The sequence below is a fragment of the Canis aureus genome, chromosome 21 (genome assembly GCF_053574225.1).
Source record: "Canis aureus isolate CA01 chromosome 21, VMU_Caureus_v.1.0, whole genome shotgun sequence".
In the NCBI taxonomy this organism is placed as follows: domain Eukaryota; kingdom Metazoa; phylum Chordata; class Mammalia; order Carnivora; family Canidae; genus Canis; species Canis aureus.
The window spans coordinates 44,166,470-44,182,454 of record NC_135631.1 but is presented as its reverse complement, the minus strand read 5'-3'; the positions used below and the strand labels follow the sequence as shown (position 1 = coordinate 44,182,454).

The 15,985-nt window shown below is 40.6% G+C and overlaps 1 protein-coding gene across 2 annotated transcripts in view; it reads right to left on the bottom strand.

Moving 5' to 3' along the window:
• Nucleotides 1–8,137: 8,137 nt before the first annotated feature.
• Nucleotides 8,138–15,985, bottom strand: part of NME8 (NME/NM23 family member 8) — a 49,751-nt gene continuing 41,903 nt past the window's right edge. The window contains exons 15-17 of one of the 2 annotated variants that reach the window (XM_077864083.1): nt 14,453–14,597; nt 13,593–13,831; nt 8,138–8,331 (exon numbers count right to left, since the gene is read on the bottom strand). In XM_077864083.1, coding sequence (XP_077720209.1) covers nt 13,594–13,831; nt 14,453–14,597 — 383 coding nt within the window. In that variant the 3' untranslated portion in view covers nt 8,138–8,331; nt 13,593. Of the gene's footprint in view, nt 8,332–12,913; nt 13,832–14,452; nt 14,598–15,985 lie in introns of those variants that run through there. The other variant, XM_077864084.1, reaches the window with a different exon arrangement.

Genomic DNA, 15,985 nt, shown 5'->3' with positions numbered 1-15,985 from the left:
ATGACCACCTAGGAAAGTTCTTTTTTTTCATTTTTTTTTTTTAAGATTTAATTTATTTATCCATGAGAGACCAGAGAGAGAGAGAGAGAGAGGCACAGGCACAGGCACAGGCAGAGGGAGAAGCAGGCTCCCTGCAGGGAACCCAATGTGGAATTCAATCCCAGGGCCCTGGGATCACGCACTGAGCCGAAGGCAGATGCTCAACCGCTGAGCCACCCAGGCATCCCATAAATTTCTTGATTATAGTGTCAGTTATCCATCAGGATGCTGGGCCATAAATAGGTAAGAATGCTGACTTTCCAAATCCTCACTAAGATTGTTTCAACCTGTCAATATTTCTTTGTAAATTTTAGCTGGGAACTGGATGTCACCTGGGGCAAAGCTCCGCTCTTCCTCTGTGAGCCATCACTGACAACACTCTGAACACTTCAAATACTTGGAAGCTGGGGGATGAGTAATGAAGCACCTCAAAGGGGGTATAGTTGATAGAGAGATGGTAGACTAATAAGATAGATGATAGCTATATAGATAGATAGATGATAGGTAGATAGATTAGATAGATAGATAAATAGATAGATAGATAATTAAGTTCTTGACTTCTGGGGAAAGCCTATGCAATCTCTTCAATTTTTTTTAATGAATCAAATTTCATAATATAACTGGTCAGCTAGAGAAACCAAAGAATTAGGGTGTAGCAGACATACCAATAGATTTCCTCTCAGCCCAGCCTTCTTATTTAGAAACAGAATTTAGATAAATAACCTTAGTTTCGGGATCCCTGGGTGGCGCAGCGGTTTGGCGCCTGCCTTTGGCCCAGGGCGCGATCCTGGAGACCCGGGATCGAATCCCACATCGGGATCCTGGTGCATGGAGCCTGCTTCTCCCTCTGCCTGTGTCTCTGCCTCTCTCTCTCTCTCTCACTGTGTGCCTATCATAAAAAATTTTAAAAAAAATAATAATAACCTTAGTTTCTACATTCCAGTGTGAAACTAATGCAGTGTAGGGCAACTGGGTGACTCAACTGGTTAAGCATCTGCCCTTTGGCTAGATCATAATCCCAGGGTTCTGGGATCGAGCCCCGCATTGGGGAGTCTGCTTCTCCCTCTCTCCCACTCCTCCCCACTCCTGCTCACTCTCTCACACTCTCTCAAATAAATAAATAAATCTTTAAAAAGAAAGAATGAATGAAAGAAACCAATGCACTATGAACACTTTTGGTTTCTGTCCTTGGATGCTCATAGGATTGTCTAGTGCAAACTTACAATAAAACTTATTTTCCTGAGCTAGTTCTAGGTGCTTGTTTGGTGGAAAAAGTCCCTAAATAAAAAGAGAAGGGCATTTTTTTTACTTTTTTTTTTTTTTTTTTTTTTTTTTTTTTTTACCAAAAGTCTCTACCTGCTGTTATCATTATTCAAAAAGCAAAAGTGGTTACTTGAAATTGTGGAATGCAAAAGTTAAATGAGACCTTAGAAGTCATACTCCAGCCTACAGGGAAAAGGCTACACCGGGCTTGTCAGATGCTTCACATGCAGTCAGAGAAAGATTGGGGCTCCCAAAGTTACTCAATTTTACCTTAACAGACCAAAGGGCTCTGGTTTGTCAGTCACATAAAGCCAGGATGTTAGAGGGAAGCCTCATGTTATCACCACAGAAAGAGCAACAGGAGAACAAATCATTGCTTCTGGTGATAGAATGATATATGCCAATACTAATCATGGTGTCTAATGGGAAAATATTTTTTTGAAGAGCATTTTACCCTGAAAGAGATAATATGTCACGGTGGCAACCAAAAATTTTAGTTAATTGTCAACTTTGTGGCTTAAGTGATAAGCAAGCAATGATGTGCTCTCCAGATCTTTGGAGTATGTGGGATAGGATATTTACCTTAACATTAAAACCCCAAAGGAGACGCTGGACCCTAGGATGGTAACAAAATAACCCCCCCCCCCTTTTTTTATTATTCAAGCAACAGAGATAAGCAAAGAGAAAAAACGAAAACAAAAGTACTCCAAATGCCAAAATTAGCATTTTGCTGCTAATCCTTCCAGACTTTCTCTCTGTTTGGGCGTACGAATGTAATAATAATGCAGCACAAACATCTTTTCATATAAAGAAATAAAATCCTATTTTATTTTCTATTTTATTTTATCTTCCACAACTGCATCGTGTAGATGTATCCGAGTTTATTTTGCCAGTTACTTGTGAGAATGGACTTTTAAATGTGGTTCCTGAGGCCTACCAGATTTTTGTGACACAAATAATTTTCTACTCTGCTTGAATTTCCAGGACCAGGAAAAAAAAAATGAGCACGAGGGTACAAAGCATAAATGCTTTTGTGTATTTTGTCTAGTGAACACGTGTTACCTTCAGGAGATACTACAGAAATATCATGAGACAGAAAGAGGGGGAGAGAACGGAATGGAATGTGGTATGGTTTTAAGCCATGTAGACACGCAAACAGGAAAACTGAGTTGCATTGATTACATGCACATTTGTCTGAGTCCTCAGGGAAGCCAACACAAAAGGGAGTTAAACGTGGAAGGATTCCATTGGAGGAAATGCCTGTGAGAGAGAATGGAGGGGAGATGAGCAGGAATGGCAGGGGGGACAATGTGAGGGAAGGAAGGCAGGGTGGATGCACTTGGGACTCCCTCCATGTCTTTTTTTGTTTGTTTGTTTGTTTTTGATTGGTGTTCATCCCACCATGTCTTAAGGAGAATTTGGCAAGGCTGTGGGGGAAGCGTGGAGACAACCCAGACATCACCGAGTCCTTCATCTCCTAGGAAACAGCTCTGCCTTCGTGTCCTGCTGTTACTCAGTCACGGATGGGGAGCAGCCCATGGCAGACTGGCCCTGGGGCAATGCCTGTCAGACCATGGTGTCTGGACACCTGTTAGTTATGGTCTCTGTGGTTGGTGTCAAGCAACAAATATCTCTGTCGACTCCTGTAGTTGTCATCTCTAAACCATTTGAATCAGTAAAACCCCAAAACTTTTATGTCTTCATGTCTTTTTTTCTGTCTTTTTTGTTTGATTTCAAACTTATTGAAGAGAAAATGAGTCAATCACAGCTAGAGTCTTATGGTATTTGCCCTCCTACCCCAGAGAGGTCTCTTTGTACTAGAATGTAAGGAATGGCAATGATGAGGTAATTAATGAGTCCGTTCAGGGCAGGAAGAAAGTCCATGGTGTGTAATTTGGCCTTTACAGGTCCACACAGTGAAAGCACGAGCATAGAAGCAAAGGCATATCTTGCTCAATATTTGTAGGAGATCAATTTTAAGACTGGATAATCCTAAAATATGTAGCTGCAATATCTAGATGAGAACCACTTTAGAACGGTGAATTTGGATCACATTAGTGATGCACTTTGAAAGGGAGAAAAAAGTACCCTTTATTAGCAATTCAACTTGGCTAACGGGGAAGACTCAGAACCGGAGGGCTGATTCCAAGTGTCACACAGTTGGAATAACACGAATAACACGATGAGGCCTGGGATTAAGGAAAAAGTGGTATTATGAATAAAATTCCATCATGGTATCAAGGGATATCTAAAATGCTGTTGCTAAATCAAACAGATGCATTTTTAACGTTCATTAACATTTGTCGTCTTCTAATCACGTCAACTATTCATTATGTCATTGGAATATTTCAGCAGCTGGAAATCAGAGGGACCATTGCTTTTAGTCAACTTTCTCCCTTTATTAAAAGCATTTTAAAAACTGACTTTCGAGGTCATCCAAAGTAGTTCCAAGGGATGAGCAAGTTCAAACACAGTTCAGGCAAGAATCAGCACCAGGGCGTCCAGTCCAGTGAGCAGAAAGGGCACCAAGAGAGCGCAGGAAGAGGGTCATAGAAGAGGGCACAGCATATTTTAGGAAATCTGTCTGCTTTCTGCAGGGCATCTATTTACCAAGAACAGGATCCAGGGAGGGGATGCTGGAAGGCATTAGGCTCCAACCAAGAATGCTTCAGGTCTCCTGTCTCGGAAGCTGGCTACAGGGATTGGTGGGGCCATTAAAAAAAACCTGTGGCTTCTGGGTCCAAGTGCACGAGGGTGCCACCCTAAAGGAAAGAAGTTGTTTCCTATAGTGGAATTCATAATCCAATTTTGTAGTTCTCAATTGCTTCAGCCACAGTGGCTCAAGATGGGTATTTTCTGCCTCAAGTCCAGCTGAGATTCAAAATCAGCCCACTTCACTGGGGCCCTGACCGCTTTCTAGCCAATTCCTGACCTTTCTTCCCCAGGAGCAAGAGGATATTCACAGGCCTTGCCAATCCGGGCTCCCATGTGCCTGCCTTGTACTTCTGCATTCCACTCACTAACTTCAATCTCAAGAGCAACGCCAACAGAAATAAAGGTTTAATTGAATATATCTCTTTGGACATTATTAGATTTCTAACTATTTAGTTCAAAATTAATTCTATAATCCCAAAGAAGTAGCCTTTCCCTAAGTCTTGCTTGTAAAATCTTTACACAGATAGGTACAAATATATAGACAACTGAGCAAAACATGCCATCTGCTGGTGAAATATATTATTAATTTTAAGGGAGTTTGTTGTTTTAATGCTTTTGAAGTTCTGCGCCATTCCTGAGTGGTCCTGTGTGCCACCTGACATAACAGTATGCCATTTAACACAATCATATTTCAAACACCCAAATGCTATCAGGCATACAGAGTGACAGATAATAGTATTTGATCTAAAAGAGTGGGGAATGTGAAGAAAGTAAGGTGAAGATTTCTATTATACTTATTCTTCTACACAATCCAAAAGAAAAAAGAAGGGAAAAAAAGCCAGTAATCACAGTAATTGATTTACCCTAGTTTTTTTTCTTTTAATGCATTCTGAAGAAAAATTGAGAACTATCCCTGCTGATAATTCACATGTGCTTCTCAAATGTTGGAACACTATAGAGTTTTGAAGTGAGCAGTGTATTACTAATAATAAGTAGTCAAGAGGTAATGTCAGCAAGGTGGTGAGTAGGAAGCCCTGGACCATCTCTCCTTCTGCAAACTCATCAACTCAACAAGAGTTCATGGATAAATCTCCTCTGCACAAAATCCAGAAGCTAAGTGAAAAGCTCCTACACTCTAGGTGACCACGAAGCCAGACTCAGCAAAGCCAGTAGGGAGATTTGGGACACCCTGTGACCCAAGTCCCTGCCTCCAGCTAGCAGCACACAATCAGAAAGAAACCCCCTAATGCTTGGCTTCTCCCAGGAGTTAGTTTGCATGTCCAATGCCCCAACTTTCCTGAAAGGGATCCCAGAGGACAAACCTAGGTCTCAGAGCTAGGATGCATCAACCAGAGCCTAGCAACCAGGCAAGTACAGAGATGGCAGCTGGAGATGGAAGACACCATAGCTTCCCCTTCTTCCCAGTGCAGAAAGAGCTGATGAGAAAGTCCTAGTCTGGAGAGAGGCACCTGGTAGAAGCAGCAGGGCTACATGGGTCTTGGCTCTAGCAATCTACTCAGCCTCTATATCAAGGGTATGGCGGGGTGGGGATCACTTGCCCCAGGCAGATGGCCAGGGTGGGGGGGGGGTGGAAGGGCATGCATGGACACCTGAGAACAGGTGTAGGGAAGCAAACTGCACAGCACACACCATGTGAGTCTCAGCATCCAGAGAGACCAGGTCCCTGTCCCATGTCCGCACTATGGAGACAAAAAGCGGGGGCACCAGCGAGGGTGCCTGCAGGCCACACCCTGCCCAGGTCCAGCCTGCCCTAAAACAAAGTCTTGAACATAAGACCCAAACATGTAAAACTCTCAGAAAAAAAGAAAAAAAAAAAAAGGAAAGGCTTCATGACGTTAGTCTTGGCGATGATTTCATAAATAGGATGCTAAAGACACGGGCAACAGAAACAAAAATAAACCAGCAGAACTAAATCAAAATAAGCAATCTAACAAGCAATCAACAGAGTGTAAAGCCAAGCAGTAGGGGCACCTGGGCGGTGCAGTCGGTGAAGCGACGGATTCTTGGTGTCAGCTCAGGTTATGATCTCAGGTCCTACAATCAAGCCCCACGTCAGGCTCTGCACTTAGTGGGACGTTTGCTTGAGGACTCTCTCTCTCTCCCTCTCTCTCCCTCAGTCCCTTCCCAAGCTCCTGTGCTCACTCACTTGATCACTCCACTCTCTCTCTAAAATAATAAATAAATCTTTTTAAAAAATTTTAATAAAGTCAAGCTGTACAATAGGAGAAAATATTTGCCATACATCTCATGGTGAGCTAATCTCCAAATTACATAAGGAGCTTGTACAACTCAATAACAAAGAAAACCCAGTAACTCCCTTAAAAAATAGGCTAAGGACTTGAATTATTAACTCTTCTCCAAAGAAGACGGAGAAGACTCTTTGGAAGACTCTTCTCCAAACGGCCAATGGGAGTATGAGGGAATGTTTGTCATCACTTGCCATCAGGGAAATACAGATCAAAACCACAATGAGATGCCACCCCACACCTGTTAGGATGGTATATATGTATGTGTTTGTAGGTTGCAGAGAAACTGGAGCCCTCATTCTCTATTGGTAGGAGAGCAAAGTGGTGCAGCTGCTATGGAAAACCGCATGAGGGTTCCTCAAAAAATTAAAAATAAAACTACCAAAAATATATAGAACTACCACATTATCCAGGAATCCTACTTCTAGGTATATATCCAAAATAATAAAAAACATGATCTTAATATTGACATTCACATGTTCATTGCAGCACTAATTACCATAACTAGTATATGAGAATAATCTAAATCTCTATTGACAGATGAATGAAGAAAATGTGCTATATACATATAATAGAATACGATTTAGCCTTTAAAAAGAAGGAAATTCTAGGGCACCTGGGTGGCTCAGTGGTTGAGTATCTGCCTTTGGCTTGGGCCCTAACCCCAAGGATCCTGGGATCGAGTCTTGCATCAGGTTCCCACAGGGAGGCTGCTTCTCCCTCTGCTGTGTCTCTGCCTCTCTCTCTCTCTCTCTCTCTCTGTCTCTCATGAAGAAATAAAATTTAAAAAAAAAGAAGGAAATTCTATAAAATGTGACAACATGGATGGACCTTGAGGAGATTATGTTAAGTGAAATAAGCCAAACACAGAAAAGAAGAACTGCATGATTCCACTTTCACGATGTATCTAAAAAAGTCATATTCATAAAATCAAAGATGGGAATAGTGGTTACCAGGGGCTGGGGAAGGGGGGAAACCATAAGTATTCATCAATAGACAAAGTATCGGTTAAGCAAGATGAATATGCTCTAGAGATCTGCTATATGACATTGTACCTACAGTCAACAATCAAGTATTATACCCTTAAAAATTGTTAAGAGGATAGAGCACAGTGTTCAGGGTTCTTATCACACTAAAGGAAAAGAATACTAAATAATCAAAGTTTGCAAGTATCTTCATTAACATTAGAGTTTAGAAATTAGGATGGAAAGTTAATCGTACAAGAACATCATTCTTCTTTTTTTAAAGATTTTATTTGTTCATTTGAGAGAGAGAACAAGCAGAGGAGCAGAAGGAGAGGGAGAAGCAGACTCCCCGCTAAGCAAGGAGCCAAACTCAGGACTCGATCCCAGGAGCCAAAGGCAAGCATTCAACTGACTGAGCCACCCAGGTGCCCCACAGAACATCATTCTCGTTCATTCCAGATGCTCTCTGGAGTGGAATGGAAAGGAGAGAGCCCCAGCCAACATGCTGGGAATTACATGTAACTCTGGCTAAAAGCTTAAGTGCATCACTGTAGCAAACACGGTCAGATTACATGCCGAGAGGGGAATGCCAAAACCAGTGAAAACTTGGGCTTATTATCAATTTCATCCCTGGAGAGATCTGCATTGTCTTAGCATCAGAAAACAAGGTACATGGCCTGCACTTGTCCTGCGGTTGCATTGCAAAATGTATATGTTGACATGACACCTTTTCAGAGTTTATTGCCAAAATACTTAGAGTCAAGTTTTTGGCCGTCTAAATATGCATTAGGGCCGTGTATGCATTTTGTATGTAATTCCACTCCTGGACCCTACACCCTCTTTCCCCATATCCACGTTCCTCCCCAATTACATTGTTCAGTCTGGTATGCGTTTATATAAGCCACCCTAAATTCTCTCTGAAAGGCAGGATAAAAACAAACACTAAGATTTGTTTGAAGGTTACGATTTTTATTGTTATTGTGCATAACCATATGTTTTTCACCTTGAGGTGAGTGTTTAACTTGAGATAACTGGAACTGAGTTTTCCTCCAAGGAATATCTTCCCTTTTATTCCTCCCACATGGAAGCTGTGCCACATGGTTCTGTCAGTGTGAACTTACACACATTATCTTCTCAAAGTTCTAAGAAAAGAAAGAACATACTCGATAAGATACATTACAAAGCTAATTTTAAAGCAGTTATGAGTTTCCATTTTGCATACAAATCCCCCGACATGTGGTAGGATTGCCAAGCTTAGGGGAGATGGTCTCTTTTCTTTACAGATAACACTGCCTGATTCAGCAAGTAAGCAATCAGCAAGGATTTATGGCTCAATAAGTTAATGAACAAATTCTTTTGACCGAGTTAAAAATATTAACTGTGAGTAACTGCAGCTTTCTACCCAATCCTTTCAAGGATTTGGAATTGCTAATCGAGCCAAAGGTGGGGAATAAAATTGGAAGGAACTGAGAAAGACAACAGGACTGAGTGTGCAGCTCATTATGGAACATGATGGAGAGACTAGAGTGGGAGGGCAGGAAGGATGATGGGAATTACTGGGGAGGGGGCTGCAGGGCCCAGGGGGACTCTGAGGACAGAGGTGCCCAACGAAGAGTTTTAGGAACTTCTTGGTGCTGTGTTATATTTTGTTTGAAAAAAATTCCTTTATCCAGTAGCTCTTCAAGAAACTTTAGGAAAACCCTACTTACGTTTAATAAGGATTTTGATGTTGGCATTGCATGCATTTTCTTTGAAATGTGTTGTAAAAAAGCCAAATTATGGCAAGAGCCCAAATATCCATCAACTGATGAATGGACAAAGAAGTAGTATATATACACAATGGAAAATACTCGACCATAAAAAAGAATGAAATCTTGCCATTTGCGATGACATGGATGGAACTAGAGAGCATTATGCTAAGCAAAATAAGTCAAAGAATGACAAATACCATATGACGTCACTCATTTGTGGAATTTAAGAAACAAAACAGGGACGGTGGCTCAGCAGTTGAATGACTGCCTTCAGCCCAGGGCATGATCCCGGTGTCCCGGAGTCCCACATCAGGCTCCCTGCATGGAGCCTGCTTCTCAACCTCTGCCTATGTTTCTGCTTCTCTCTCTCTTCATCTCTCATGAATAAAAAAAAAAAAAAAAAAACAGATGAACATGGGGGGAAAAAAGAGAGAGAGAGGCAAACCACAAAACAGACTCAATCATAGAGAACAAACCAAGAGTTGCTGCTGGGGAGGTAAGCCAGAGGATGGGTTAGATGAGTGATGCGGATTAAGTGGGCACTTGTGATGAGCACTGGGTATTATACATAAGTGATGAATCCCTAAACTCTACTCCTGAAGCCATTATCACATGTATGTTAACTAACTGGAATTTAAATAAAAACCTGAAGAAAAAAATATTTATATATATACATATGCTCTCTACCCAATCCCTAAAAAAATAAACAAAAATAAGTGTTGTAAAACAAGCTTTATTTTGCATCGTTTTAGGAGAGGTTTTGGAGAACTTTATTGTGAAAGATCTTTGTGCTTTCCTGAGGAACAATTCTTCTTTATTTTATTTTTAAAATATTTTTATTGTGGTAAAATATCTATAACATAAAATTTACCACTTGAGCTATTTTCAAGGGCACAAATCAGTGGCCTTAGTTATGTTCACATTGTTTGCACCACCACAGTCTATTTCCAAACACTTTCATCACCCTAAAAGGAAACTATACTTATTAAGTTCTAGTCAACTTTGTGTCCCTTTGAAGGTACCTATCTAAGGCGTCTCTTAAAAGTGAAATCATACAACATTTGTCCTTTTCTGTCTGGCTTATTTCACTTAACATGAAGTTTTTGAGGTTCATCCATGTTGTAGCATACTATCAATAACTTCATTCCCTTTTACATCTAAATAATATTCCACTACAGGTGTATACCACTATTTGCTTATCCATCCTTCTGTTGATGGACATTTGGGTTGTTTCCACCCTTTGGCTATTGTGAATAATGCTGCTGTCGAAAATTGGTGTACAAGTGTTTGTATCCCTGTTTTCAATTTTCTTGGATATATACCTAAGAGGGGGAATTGCTGGGTCTGGTGTAATTCTATGTTTAACTTTTTGAGGAACTGCCATACTGTCATCTGCACCAGCTCCCCGATTTTATATTCCCACCATAATTCTATCCCATCGGTCTATCCTTATGCCACAACCACACTGTTTTGACTACTGTCACTTTGTAATAAGCTTTGAATTCAGGAAGCGGGAGTGCTCCAACTTTGTTGTTTTTCAAGATTGTCAAGCTCTTTCGAATCCTTCGAAATTTCATATGAATTTTAGGATGGTCTTCCCATCTCTGTAAAAAACACTGATGGAATTTTTTAGGTCTTGCAATGAATCTGTAGATCACTTTGGGTAGCATTATAATCTTCCCAATATTAAGTTTTCCAAGTCAGGAACACGGGGTGTCTTTCCACTTATTTATGTCTTCTTTAGTTCCTTTCAGCATTGTTTCATATCTTTCAGTATAAAAATATTGCACTTGTACACTACTAAATTTATCCCTAAGGCTTTAATTACTTTTGATGCTGTGGTAAATTGAATTGCTTCTTTAATTTCCTTTTGGGATTTTTTCATTGTTAGTACACAGAAACATAATTTTTTTTCCTTTTTTTTTTTTATGATAGTCACAGAGAGAGAGAGAGAGAGAGAGAGAGGCAGAGACACAGGCAGAGGGAGAAGCAGGCTCCATGCACCAGGAGCCTGACGTGGGACTCGATCCCAGGTCTCCAGGATCGCGCCCTGGGCCAAAGGCAGGCACCAAACCGCTGCGCCACCCAGGGATCCCCATTCTTTTTTTTTTTAACTGGAGTTCAATTTGCCAACATATAGCCCTCCCGAGCATTAAGTGGTCTATTGTAAGTGTCAGTCACAATCTTTGGCCTCAGACAGCTATGGGGCTTTTGATCATCATATAATGTTTTTAATCAACGTCTAACACTTTTCTTCCCTGAGTGGTTCCCAGGTTTGGTGAAACAGAGATGAGTGCCTTGTGTCATCCTTCAGGTAGCCTCCAGATAGAACAGAAAAACACAGTAATTTGTAAATATTATCTGCTCTCTTCTCTCTGGAGCCAGGAACATGGGTCACACACTGGAAACAGGCTGTGATCTTCAAGACTATCACCATGCTGGGGAAGTGGTAGGGTAAGTAAAAATGTCACAAAACTTTCATATCATTTTTAAGTTGCCTTTTTTGTTAATTCAGCACACACTTGGTTGATGTAAACTTTTGATCATTTTCCAGAGTTCTGACAGTTTCTGTTGTTTTTTCAAGGTTCCTTTGGAATGTTGGGAGCTTGGATCTGCCTATGTCACCATTTTGCTGACATTCACCATTACTCCAATGGAACCCTCTTGACTTCCCTGCTCTCAGGGTGAAACTTAACTCTCAAATTAGATGCCTCCTTCCTAACATGACCAGAACAGAACTCATAGTATTTCCTTCCAACCTACTTCTTCCTTCTGGGTTCCTTGTCTGGAAATCGTTGGGTCATTTCCTTAGTTACTCAAGCCAGGAAGCTTTATCTTTTCCCACTTATTTGGTAGAGTGGCAGTTAGTCCTGTGGATGTGAGGTTGCTTTCTAAGAATTCTCTCACCATTCCACTTCTCACTAACTCACCATTTCTGTATTAGTTAAGGTTCCTGTAATCTTTCATTTTTATTTCAATGTCTCCAGCCTGGAGAGTTTGCAACTCATTTTCCTTCTCCATCTCCTATATGCATCTGCTCAAAGCACTCTGTGCTTACCCCTAGGAACCTAAAACACATGTTAATTCTCTATCTCCTGCCTTTAGAGTTCTAGAGTTTTAGGACAAGAAACAGTCTTGCAAAAATGGTCAGCATATAGCAAGAGCTGAATAAATGATTCTTAAATGTCTGAAACAGACCAACAATACCTTAAAGTGATATGACAAAGTATAGTAGATATAGCATAGTAGTCTTAGTAGGAAACCAGCAATGTGGGCAACTCGGGTGGCTCAGTGGTTTAGCGCCCCCTTCGGCCCAGGGTGTGATACTGGAGACCCGGGATTGAGTCCCACGTCAGGCTTCCTGCATGGGGTCTGCTTCTCCCTGTGCCTGTGTCTCTGCCTCTCTTTCTCTCTCTCTCTCTCTGTCATGAATAAATAAATAAAATCTTTTTAAAAAAGGAAACCAGTATTGTGTCCTTATATATAAGCATCAAGCATATATGTATATGATCATTTAAAAACTTTTAAAAGGACTTCTCTTTCTTGCTTCCTTATCCCTGATTTTGAAAATCCTATTTTTCCAGATTGATTTCATTCCTTACCTTCTCCAGCTCCTAACCATCAAACATATACCTATCAGTTCAGCACTTTATACACTAATTTGAAATCCCCTAGATTATTCATAATGCTCCCCATCAAAGAAAGGAAGGATACACAGATGCTAGCATAGATCTACTCCATATTGCTAACTGGTGGTATAAACAGAATGTAGTTCCACTCACTTCCCTCCCCACTAGTCATGCATCACTGACATGATTAATAATGTACTGTCTCATACTGATTATAATTACATCTTGCCTCTTTAAGTTTTGTCTTCCCCTTTGATTTGCACTTTTCTGAAGGTAACAACCACCATTCGGCCATTTTTGTATTCATCAAGAACCTACAGTTCAAGCAGACACAAAATACGTACTTTCCCAACATAAATGTTTATTGGTTTTGCACTCATGCTTTGGTCTATAATTGAGTGAGACTTATGAAATGAGCTGCACTATGCCCAAATTTATCTTTATTTTATGCACCTAATATTTTGGCACAATGTTCTTATACCTGGAGAAATCATAGCCTAAGTGACAATATTAAGGGAACAAGGTACTCTTCTCTCCTCTGGGAACCTGGTTGGATGTAGAGTGGTTTCCCCATTTAATATTGCTTTCTCATTATGCTCTGGATACTGATTCTCAGTTTGGTTCATCCAGGTGGGGACAACACTCCACATGTGAAGAGGCTCTATTCCAGTCAGCCATATACCATACAGGTGCACATTTGTGAGCCTGATCTTTGAAAATAAGGAAGGAAAGTAGGTTTGATGGGAAAAGTCATCTAGCTTATGCTCTGTCTCCCACATTGCCCAGGACAGAAAAGTTTCCAAACTTTCTATCAACAGTTAAGTAAACTCAATCCATATACATATTATGTAGCTTCAAGGCTGCTATGGAACAGCACAGAGTGTCTGGCAGGAAATAAAGTTAGATTCACAGATATAGATATGGGGAAAGTTCTGGCCTTTCTGGGACAGTCTTGTCCTGGGCTCAGGCTTAGCCACAGTAATAAGCAAAGAAAAGAAAACAACAATTAAACAGGCACTATACTTTAGTTTCCCTCATGATTCTCAGGAATGAAGTCTTCAAACATTCTACTAATGGTCTCCATTGCTTCATAGATAGTAGATGATCCGTGGACAGCATTTTTCAAAGTACTTCTTCCAAAATGGGCTCGGATAGAGTCTGGGGACAGTAGTTTTGCCTCATCTGGGTCTATGGGACCCATCAATCGTCTCCAGTCCGAAACAGCATTCCACTTAGTCAGAACCATGACCAAAGATGGACCCCTGCAAATAATAATAATTTCAGAAGATTTGGGCTATTTACACCAATAGAGATTACATATCCAGCTAAAGACAGAATGCCATGCTTTGTTTTTATTCTTTGTCCTTATCAATGTGATTTTGTGCTTTCTTTTTGTTTTTCCACTTCTCCCCCTTCCAGCAGGTTGTTGTGCTAGAAGAGTGCTGTAGTTTAATTCTAAAGACATATGCCAATCACTATTCCAAGTATTTTCAACTTATCAATTATGTTACCCTCACAACAAACCAAGAGATAGATACTATTATTATCTCCACTTTACAGATAAGGCTACTGAGGCACATATTAAATATGCTGACAGATATGCATATGCAGGGATCTAAAAGCAGAGATTTGAAACCAGATCATCTCTATATCAATGTGAAGACCTAAAGAAATGAAGGGAGGAAGAAAGGAAGGAAGGAGAGGAAGAGAGAAGAAGATAGGGAAGGAAGGAAATAGAAAAGAAATTAACCCCAAATATTAATTGGATGCCTTTCAATGAATGAAGTTAGATGGAATGTTTCAATTACATTTTGTTTTTTTCAGTTTCTATAGTGAATGTTTACTACTTTTATAATGTAGAGAACTATATATCAGAAACTTACTCAGACAACATTTGCAATACATCCTGATAAAAGTCTCTTCCTTTTATCTTTGAATAAATTTTTTCTGCTTCTTCTTCATTTAGGACTACTTCCTTCATCTGTGTTATTTCAAATCCAGTCTCTCTAATAAGTTTCAAGATCTCCTCTAGGGAAAACAGATATGGTAATCTTGTAGCAGGTCTTTACTCTTGTTTCAGATTCAAGTAGATTGAAATAACTAAGGAAAATAATCATTTTACTTGCGTACTGTGGCTCGAAAAGCTAGAACTGGGCAGCCCGGGTGGCTCAGCAGTTTAGTGCCCAGGGTGTGATCCTGGAAACCTGAGATCAAATCTCATGTCAGGCTCCCTGCATGGAGCCTGCTTCTCCCTCTGCCTGTGTCTCTGTCTCTCTCTCTCTGTCTCTCATGAATAAATAAATAAAATCTTAAAAAAAAAAAAAAAAAAGCTAAAACTATGCTAAGTGAAATTGAAATGAAAAGCACCAGGGGATCCCTGGGTGGCGCAGCGGTTTAGCGCCTGCCTTTGGCCCGGGGCGCGATCCTGGAGACCCGGGATCGAATCCCACGTCAGGCTCCCGGTGCATGGAGCCTGCTTCTCCCTCTGCTTGTGTCTCTGCCTCTCTCTCTCTCTCTGTGTGACTATCATGAAAAAAAAAAAAAAAAAAAAAGCACCAGATTGACATTCAGAACAATGTTAATATGTGAATGCAGATGTTCAGTCTCTGAGACACAGCTTTCTAGACCCCACCGGAAACATCTCATAAACCATAAGGAAGCTTCTGGGCTGAAAGTGAAGGCATGTTTTCATCTCCATGCTGCAAATGTCAAGAAGTCCTTGCTAGATATGGATTGAAGGGGAGAGCCAATCTGGATGCTTCTCCCTTAAGTAGCAAGGCAATATTTGAGGGGATTAAATAAAGTACATCTTGTCAAAATCTCACCAACAGCCTACACTTTAAAGGCTATATTCAGTGAACCAAATGAGGGATTAGGAGCTTTCTGGTATAACAGTCTTTTCTTTGGTCCAGATCAATAGTGCTTAGAAGTGTTGTGCTGCCATCCTAGCCCCAAAAGGTAGAGCATAAGCATAACCCATAGAAAGCCTGAAGAAGGCTGGACTTCTCTTCCTATAAAGGGGGCAGCCCAGGATCTGTCCTACAAGAGGTGCTGTGAGAACAAATGTGCATGGAACATTAAATGCTTCTTCCAGATCTTGTCTGCTCAGGGGGCCTGGCCTAGAAACATAGCTTGAAAAGGTGGTCATTATTATAAAGAGCAATGTAAAAGGTTCCCAGAACCACAGGGAAGTAAACTATTAACTCTCTGGGAAGTTTAGAGATGACTTCCAGAAAAAGGCCAACCTCTGCGTTTGGTACAGAAAAAATAAGATATGATCACCAAGCAGAAAAGTAGAGAAAGACCATTGTAGGCACAGTGCAAAATTTCTAAGAACAACAATAATAATATTAATGAAAACACTATGCATTAAAATCTATGGGGTAATCAGAAGAAATTAAAGCAGGAATTGAGCA